This window comes from Clarias gariepinus, chromosome 21 (genome assembly GCF_024256425.1).
Source record: "Clarias gariepinus isolate MV-2021 ecotype Netherlands chromosome 21, CGAR_prim_01v2, whole genome shotgun sequence".
NCBI lineage: Eukaryota > Metazoa > Chordata > Actinopteri > Siluriformes > Clariidae > Clarias > Clarias gariepinus.
This window is the reverse complement of record NC_071120.1, coordinates 27,632,726-27,642,488: the sequence shown is the minus strand read 5'-3', so window position 1 is coordinate 27,642,488 and position 9,763 is coordinate 27,632,726. Positions and strand designations below refer to the sequence as shown.

The 9,763-nt window shown below is 38.1% G+C and overlaps 1 protein-coding gene across 1 annotated transcript; it reads right to left on the bottom strand.

Moving 5' to 3' along the window:
• Positions 1-220: 220 nt before the first annotated feature.
• On the bottom strand, positions 221-7,459 carry figla (folliculogenesis specific bHLH transcription factor). The gene is made up of 5 exons (XM_053481422.1): positions 7,199-7,459; positions 2,928-3,077; positions 2,744-2,833; positions 1,612-1,761; positions 221-484 (listed from the first exon to the last, which is right to left on the bottom strand). Exons 1-5 carry the CDS (start codon positions 7,421-7,423, stop codon positions 467-469), a joined length of 633 nt encoding a protein of 210 aa, XP_053337397.1. The 5' UTR covers positions 7,424-7,459; the 3' UTR covers positions 221-466.
• Between the last annotated feature and the right edge of the window lie 2,304 nt (positions 7,460-9,763).

Here is a 9,763-nt window from a genome sequence, read left to right as displayed (position 1 = left end):
AATCATAAAATTCTGTAAATTAATCCCTAATGTTAAACTGTATGATGTACATTGAGTATTGTATATAAAGCTGATGTATATACACATCCATAAACACACACACTTTTCCCATCCACACTGTTTTTTGTTTTCACATTTCACACACCTCCTTCTGGTGAGTTAGAGGTATTACAGTTTGTCTTTTGTCTCACTTAATTTATTAGAAATAAGTTAGTCTGTGTGCTGACAGGTATTTTATTAGAAAGTGCACAATTAAAAATAAACAAACAACAAACAAAAAGTGCACACACAGCTTCACAACTCACTTACACCTAAACAAATTTTACAACAAACAGAAAAACATTTCAGCAACTGTTCACATTTTAAATTAAATTATCAATCTTTAAATGAACAGAAGCTGTTAACACAATCCTTCTTCATTCAAGGTCAAATTCATGCTGCGGGAAAGGAAACGTCAAACTGGTCCTCATCTCGTCTCATAGACCTGCAGTGCAGAGATTCAGTTATTCCTCATCAAATGCTGACGTGTGTAATATTTCAAACAAACAGATTGTAACATTAGCTTGCTGCTTGCAAGACGTATTGGCCTTAGTTTCCCCCCTGAACCGACAATGATCAATCCTTAAACCTCAATTCTATAATGTAACCTGAAATCGATCAAAGACGCAAAGTCTGTTCATAGAAAACGATGGGACGGGGAGCTTCTAAAGGGATCCTTAATGTTATTGCAGTGTGTGAATAAAGTATCCAGGCGAAATACTTAGATGTAATAAACAATCTAATGATTGTTTTTGGTGTGCAGTGATGAAGCGGCATTTCTGTTCCCACCCTACCATGGTTACTTCCTTAGAACAACATAATTGTCAAGCGTTCTATTCCTTTTATACAGCAGCAATTCAACAACCATTATAATTTTAATGTTTTCGATCCAAGTTCTTGTTTTTACTTACATTAGAGCAGCTAAAATCCATTGATCCCTCACCAGCCTCTTAACAGGGGTTGGCTCTCAACAGCCCTCATATAATTATATACTAAAAAATACTTTGTAATAAGTAGTTTTTAAGGAAACTTTTATAAGTCAGTTAATATGCATCCTATGAGGGGCGTTCAAGTCAAACCGGGACTGGTTACAACGCACCAGCAAAGTCCAGTGATGAGAATTACAGGAACTTGGGCGGGAGTTATTGCCACGTCTCCTGTAGAGTCCTGACCTCACTCCAAGCCAATTACACGTTTGGGCCGTTCTTGGGAGGCCGGCGTTTCCAATCACAGCGTCGGCGTACTGAAAAAACTTTCTATCCAAGCACTCGTGAAACACTGTGATAAGTGCATTAGTGTATCAGGGGATTATGTAGAGACACAAAGGGAGTTTTTACTCTCAGAACCAGGCTCTGTTATTCTCCACAATCAAAATTCCTGCTTTGACTCGAACGCCCCTCATAGGAGGTGTATTAAAGATTTATAAAAGTTTCCTTAAAAACTACATTATAATTTCATAGGCAGCCAGATACTTTTACGGTTTTAATTTTACCGCTATGATTGTAAAGAAAGATTCCTGCAGTACACCAGGCAGGCACGTGTTCATGTACGCACATGACTGTACGTCCTTACCAGGGTGTGGTCAGATCCGACCTGGATGATGTAGATGGGGACGGCACACTGAACGGTCATGTTGCTCAGCTCGATATCGTCTGCTTCTGCACCGGCGTCGACAGATGGGGACGTGACTGACAGAGACGGATTGGACAGAGAGTCGAGCATCTGAGAGACGAAGTGGGAGAGAAAGAAATTCAATCTGTTAGTGTCATTAGAATGTAAGTAAATAAATATGACCATGTGACAACCGGCCAAAACATGGTGTTGGTGCTAAAAAGTGTCTTTTCAGATAAGATCATAAAACACCATTTCTCGTTATACTTAATGCTTCTTATCCGATGCATGCTTCATTTTTTTGTAAATACATACACATTTATATTTTTAGCAGATAAAAAGAAACACATTTGCTAAATACAATTTCAGGCCCTTTTATGTCAGTAACTTTTTTGAATTAAAATCTTTTAATGATCTTAATTGACATTCAGATAAAACTTTAGACTCCATTTTAGACTTCACATGAAAAGACATAAATCTGAAAAAGCGTATTATTTTAAAGTCTAAAATTGTTAACATAATGCAGCATGAATCTGACATGGTTACAGACACTACAGATTTTTTGCTGTTTATGCTTTTAACAAAAATAATTTCTCATGCAAAGCACTTAATTTTAATGAATAATTTTAATGAATAACTGTGGTCAGATTAATTTTTTAAAAAAATAAATAAACTATAGTTTTTATAACATAAGAGGTGTGTCTAATTTGGAGCATTTCCATTTAACAAAACCACCGTTAGTAATTTTGGGGGGAAAAAATCATAATTTTGCACGGAATGCTTCATTTTATCAAGTCATATACTTCTAGAAGCTTTATTATAAAATCATGATACAATTTTAGGATAGATACTTAAAGAAATGTGAATAATTTAAATAGTTTGAAGTAAGACCGTATAGCGCTGAAAAATTGCCATTTTTGGGGCACATCTAAAATCATCTCTCCAAAACAGCTGAAGCTGGCAACTTGACTTAAAAATGAATATTAAGTCTAATTTAAGAACAGCAAGAGAGTTTTTTTTTTAGGGGTTTCCAATTTTTTTTTTAAAGTAAAAGAAGTATTTCCTTTTCAACCAACACACAAATGAGACTCACGTCGTCCACGCTCCACAGGTCAGCACACATGCCGTCTGAGTGGGAACAGCTGCTCATGTTCTCCAGAAGCTCACTGGAAGCCGTGTTGCTCTAAAGGAAATGTTTCAATATCATCATCATCATCATCATACTGCAATCTGAACCTGTGTGTGACGTTTGTGATGACCCTGAGATCTGTGCTCACGTGTTCTGAGGTGTCGCTGAGGACGGAGGACAGCAGGCGGATGTACTCGGTCGCTGCCTTCAGCATGTCCACTTTACTGGGCTTGCGGTCTCGGGGCATCACTGGGACGATCCGCCTCAGGTAGGAGAACATGCTGTTCAGGCTCCGCACCTGGAGAGGGCGCCACAGGACAGGACATCACACCGAGGGCCAAACATTTCCCTGTCCCTCACTCTCACACACAAATCCAACAGGTTCCATTATCACACAAACTCTTTCTCACAGATAAAAATACACTTAAACCCAAGGACGGCGAACTTTCCTGCAGAAAGAAACTCGTTACACAACCAATCTCACGAAACATCACCTTAGACATTTTAATTGCATTTTATTCTACACAATAAACATGAGCACTGAATAAAACAACTGAATGCGACAACTCAAAGCGACCTTCGACTAGACAGTTACATGGAGATATTCTTCAGAAAAACATGAAACTTTCTTACATATGCTGAGTTGAAGGTCACTTTGAAGATGTTTTCAGCTTTTATTTCAACTTCAAGAACCAGAATAAAATGTAGAATCTTTTTAACAGCTGAATGTTTAAGTAACGATTATAATATATAGATTTTTCTTTTATAACATAACACTCAAAATAAATGCTTATTGATAGCTTATAACTGCCCATCCACCTCCCCACAAAATACAAAAAACAAAAAAAAAAAAACCTGCAGTTTAGTCCAGATAACTTCTGGAATGTCATTAAAAGGAAGATGGAGAGTCCATGAAGTAAAGCTGAGCTGTTTGCTTTTTTGCACAGAGTGGTATAAAGTTCCCCAACAGCAATGTGAAAAACTGCTGGAGCCAAAACACATGAAAGCTGTAACTGCAAATCAGGATTATTCCACCAAAAACGGTATTGATGATTGCTCATTGATGGAAATGATTTCTTAATGTGATTTAGGCAAAGCACTGACAATTTGTTCACAAATTATTTGCATTTTGTTTTATGTGACTTATTAAAGCTCTGCAAATATCACATGATCTTGGGTTATTTTAATGTGCTGTGATGTCATTTCCTTTAAATATACACTCTGATTAACAAGTGTTATATTTTAAATTTAGGAGAAATAGTCAGCAATTCACAAAAAATAAAACAAAACTGTTTCTCACCAATACATGTAGCTGTTAAAAAAAAAAATAAAGAAAGAAGTAAAATAAATAAATAAAATAAACAAACTAATTATTTTGCAGTGTTTTTTCCCCCAGAGCTGTATACATACACACATTTTTGGAACATGCAAATTTGTCATGAGTATATCAGGGACAAAGAAAAAAGAAAAAAAAAAAGAAGCATATTTAGTTAATGTGACCAGGGCTCATCATAATCAAAGTCAAAGAAACATGTCTGACGCAAACAACCAGAAAAAGATTCTTCACATGGGAATATCCCCCCCCCCCCCCCCCCCCCCCCCCCCATACTCTGCAAAAATTAATTAGACCTTTCAAAACATATCTGCACTTTAGTGAAGGAATCAGCCGTCGCCTCCCGATACGATATCATGATACCTTGGTGCCTATTCGATTAAATTCTATATTTAATCACACGTCAAGTATCACCATTTCATAAATATCCAGATTCAATATTACATTTCCCCCCAATTTAGTTAAAATTTTAAACCTTTAAAAAACTTTAACATGAAAATTAAACGTAGTGCGTTTATTATAACATTAGTTTTCTTACTTAAAACCCAAGCACAAGATTTAAATTGGACAAACTAACTGCAAAAGTCATGAAGTCATACAAGAGGAGTTTAACATTTAATTTCAAATTAAATTAAACACAAAGCTACATTGTTAATGAGTAGCACGCATCTCTGTTACATCTCTGTCATAATTAGTATTTCTAAACAACCTTAGCAAATAATTCAGTCCTACCACACTAGATAAAAATGTGTAAAATAGTTCAGAGTGCGCCACCTGTCGGATTAAAGAAATGATGACATTTTACCGCCTCAAAAGCAAGTTGTCCCGTGTCTTCCACGCTTTTTACCGTCCTTGTGGTCTCTTCATCCTTGTGTCATTTTCTCTGTGAAAAACACATTACATGTGGCCTACTCATTCCATCAGCATGAGCAAGACGTTTAGTTATGTGGGCGGGGCTTCCTGTTGTAATATAAAGTTTGTGGAGTTAACGTTATTGAAAATATCCATTTAATTTGCATTCGAAAATACTACTGGCAATACTGATATCATAAAAGTGCAGTGTTAACTAATCTTTCCTGGTTAAATAATTTAGGTTTCCAATTAATTTCCAATTAATTTTAAATCATAAAACCATTTCTTTGATTTCTTTCAGAGCTAAAACATTCCACAAGGATTACAGGAAGAAAAAAACAGAAAATTAAATCAGTTATCAAGAAATGAATTAATCAGTCAGCGCAGACCGGTCAAAAAACCCCTGAAAAGTCTATTTTTAATCTGTTCCAAAGTGTGAAATGCACAGAGCAGCTTAATGAGATTAAAAGATCACCTCTTTATTGCATGTCCATTTTTCCTTCGGGAAAACCTTGACGAAACTTTTCCACTTTAATTTCTGAAGCATTCATGCATTTGTAAATCAGCGTCGTTCATTATTAAACCGACAGCCGAAGCCAAAGCATCAATAATTCATTTTTCTAGCTTTGTTCTCACTCCATTACATACACCAGGAAGGAAGAATTTCTCTGTATTTTTATATTTTTTAGTGTTCTGTAGTCCATGAAAACATCCCTAAGATGATGGAAAATAAAGGTTAAAAAAACAGATTAAAAATGACCACATGTTCACAAAAATTTTTTTCAGTAATATCCTGAGGCGTGTAGGCTTTAGATCATGTCCTCTACGAGGAGCTTTCAAGTCAAACCAGGACTTTTGTTAAAATTTCTGGTGAATAAAAGAAATTGACATTTACCGAGGACGTCAAGCACAGTACGGTAATGAGACTCTTGACCGCAGTTCAAAACAATTTGACGGTGTGAATGTTTAAAGAAAGCAGTACGTCCGTGTATGATGATCCCTACCGAGGTGGCTCAGAGCTCACTGCGTGGCTCAATGCTCATTCCTGTCAACATTCAGCGAGTCCTTGGAAACTGATAGATAATTTGTCCCACACTTGCAGGGGAGACGCATCTGTCTGTGTAAACTGTACATACAATCATTCCCAGCAGCACCTGCACGGTACAGGGACTCTGCTGGGAGTTATTGTACAGTCCTGACCTCAGACATTTTCATGGGTTTGGAAAAGCCGTTCAAGGGGTTACTGGGAGGCCGGTGTTTTAGACCTAGAGCTGACAGTCCGATCATGGCCGCGGCGCACTCAGAAAACTTTCTACCTTCATGGTGTCCAAGCAATAGTAAAACACTGGGATAAGTTCATTAGTGTAGCTGGGGATTATAGAGACATAAAGGGAGTTTTTACTCCCTAGAATTTATATATCATCTAAAAGGGCCGACTCACAGTGTTTGGTTCTAAGAATCGACTCTTTCTCTAATAATATTTACACTATTGTTTGCAATTCTCCCTATATATATATATATATATATATATATATATATATATATATATATATAAATAAATAAATGTGTGTGTATAAATAAATAAGTGTGTGTATATATATATATATATATATATATACACACACACACACACACACACACAATAACGCCATTCGAAGAGTTAGTGTGTATATGTTCAGTACACACACACTACTATTTGCAACCCCCCCCCTATAAATATATGTATACCCTATTATTTGCAGCACAGTTGTTACTAAAAGATCTGAAAGAGCAGACTCTCAGTGTTCGGTTCAAAGAGTCAATCCTTTTCTAATTATATATACACATTCTTATTTGCACCCCTTCATAACTGTATGCATACTACTATTTGCATTATAGTTGCCCCCCGCCAATACGAAGATATACGAAAAAAAAAACAAAAACTCCGTGTTCGGTTCAGAGAGTCGACTCTCTCGGCCTTGGGTTCAGAGAGTCGACTCTCTCGGCCTTGGGTTCAGAGAGTCGACTCTCTCGGCCTTGGGTTCAGAGAGTCGACTCTCTCGGCCTTGGGTTCAGAGAGTCGACTCTCTCGGCCTTGGGTTCAGAGAGTCGACTCTCTCGGCCTTGGGTTCAGAGAGTCGACTCTCTCGGCCTTGGGTTCAGAGAGTCGACTCTCTCGGCCTTGGGTTCAGAGAGTCGACTCTCGGCGGTTGGTTTAGAGAGTCGACTCTTTCTCTAATAACCGATGCACTAACCCGGAGCCGCTCTTTGGCGTTGGCTATCTGTCTCCTCTTGGCGGCATCGTCTCTGTCCTCCATGTCCACATACTGTCCATCCTCGGTCCGCAGCAGCTTGCCGATGTTCACGTGCACCGGAAGTGAGTGTTCGGTACTCTCGCGCAGCAGAATGTCGCTCATTAACTCTTTGTCGGGGACCTTCATCATCACCCCCCCCACCAGCTTCACCCTCCTGCCGCTCATCCTCCAACACACACTCCGATTATAAGGGGTTTTTTTGTGTGTAAAAGTTTAGCTGAAGTTTTAACGCACTGAAGAAAATTCCACAGAGTCGCAACTAAAATCAAAACTCGCGCGCACCTGTGTTAAGCCCCGCCCCTTAATCAGCCTCCACCTGACCATGCTTATTTTAATGAGATTTTATGATATTTTGCATATACAAAGTATTTTTGCTTTAGTGTTTAAAAAAATGTGAAAGCATGATTTTTATAGATAAATACTATATTAATCATAGTTTGAACATTTGACCAATAAAACATATGATTTATGTATTTACACTAATTTATTGAAGATGCAAAATTATGATTAGTCTTGCCACTGATTTTTTTTTTCAAACACAGATAATTGTGATAAAGGCATACAAAGTAAAGTTTACCGAGAATAAAAAAATATGATTATTTTTATTATTAGCTATGCAGGGTGATAACAGTCAGACATAGTGGCAGCACGGTGGCGTAGTGGCAGCACGGTGGCGTAGTGGCAGCACGGTGGCGTAGTGGCAGCACGGTGGCCTCACACCTCAAAGACCATGTTCCATTCCTATCTTCAGTCTGGAGTTTCCATGTTCTCCCCGTGCTTGGTGGGTTTCCTCCAGGTACTCTGGTTTCCTCCCACAGTCCCACAGACATGCACGTTAGGCTACCTGGCATTTCCAAATTGCCCATGTGTGAAAGGGGGAAGGTGTAGTTCAGTAGTTATTTAGACAATGAACTCCTGATCAGAGGGTCAGAGGTTCAAACCCCACCAAGATGCCACTGCTGGGCCCTTGTGCAAGGTCCTTCATCTGCACAGACGTATAATGAGATGAAAATGAAAGTTGCTCTGGATAAGGGCATTCTACTATGTTTGTGAAAATGGGAATAAACACGGTGGTCACCATTGGCCTCCACGGTCCCTAGTTGGACTACAGAGGTTCCTAGATGGATGAATGGATGGATGGATATAATGTTTAGTATAACGGTTTTAATAATTTAAATCCTGTTGTGTGTGCAGAGAAAGAGAGAGAGAGGGATGAATTAGAACGCGAATAGACAATCAGCCAATCAGATTTCAGAACCAAAACTATCCACCCTTTGGTGTTTTCGCCACTAGATGTCCACAGCTGAACAACTCATCTATCCTGCTAACAGCCCACACTCATAAGGCGAACATTTCTTACAAAATCAGTCAGCAATGTGGTGTTCGATGAATAATTATTTTCCTATGTCAAAACTTATACCACAGCAGTTTGTTGTGTAGAAACCAGTTTGTTCCTGTTCTCACTTTCATCCTACCTGCTGTAAGCATTCGCTCCCTCACTATACTCTCTCTCTCTCTGACACTGGAGACTCCTTACATAAATCTCAATTAAAACAGCATGTGCATCTTTACTTTTTGATGAGCTGGAGGAAAGCTAAAATATCTATTCAGGTTATGCCATAACGCATACACTTGCATAGTCAGTGTCACTTTCATGCTGTTCTTTGCACAATTATTACTATCTGCACTGTTGTCATATTGACATAAATACAACTGCACATTATGGCTGCACTGCATTTTACTTGTAAGTATAATTAATTTAAGCCTTTTTAAGTTTATTAGTGACTTACTGTATATGCATTATTTATATTCTTTTTATTTATCTTGTAGCTTTTTTTTCTTAGCATTGCACTAGTAACTTTTGGTCTCTTCTCCCATTACTCTGTGTCTACTGTCTATATGTAAGATATACCTGTACAGTGTGCAGTCACATCTTCAAACCTGTCTTCGTGTCACTGTCTCTATTGCTGCTGGATATCTGGAATTTTCTTCTGGAGTAATAAAGTATCTATCTATCTAACTATCTTTACAGTTCAATAAAATAACCTTTTTTCATATATCCCAGTTTGGAAGCTGGGGTCAGAGAGCAGGATACAGCGCCCCTTGGAGCAGAGAGGGTTAAAGGCTTTGCTCAGGGGCTAGAGCTTGAACCCCCGACCTTCTGATCAGTAACCCAGAGCCTTTACCGTTTTAACCATCAGTGCTCCTTATTAAGATCGTAATATCTCTATACATTCTCTTCACCATGGCAATAAACCTCACAGCACTGCTAATTTAAGTAACCTTAAATAGTTTGCACAATCGTGTGATTTCTTGTAATGCCATCTTTTTGTACTGCTGTGTCTTGAGTAAAGGAAAAAGAAATCATGCTGAATGTAAGATAAAAGCAAGGCTCCATCTTTATGTACAGTATAAGGTACAGTAATAAGTGGAAAATGCTTCTTTTACATCACTGTTTGTTGTTAAACAGCTCTGTACTGGTACTGTACATCACTTCAGACGAAC

Coding starts and splice junctions, on each gene's coding strand:
- figla (XM_053481422.1), bottom strand. CDS start 7,423: ATGAGCGGCAGGAGGGTGAAGCTGGTGGGGGGGGTGATGATGAAGGTC. Junction 3,078..7,198: donor ACGCCAAAGAGCGGCTCCGG/GTTAGTGCATCG, acceptor CGCCCTCTCCAG/GTGCGGAGCCTGAACAGCAT. Junction 2,834..2,927: donor TCAGCGACACCTCAGAACAC/GTGAGCACAGAT, acceptor CATTTCCTTTAG/AGCAACACGGCTTCCAGTGA.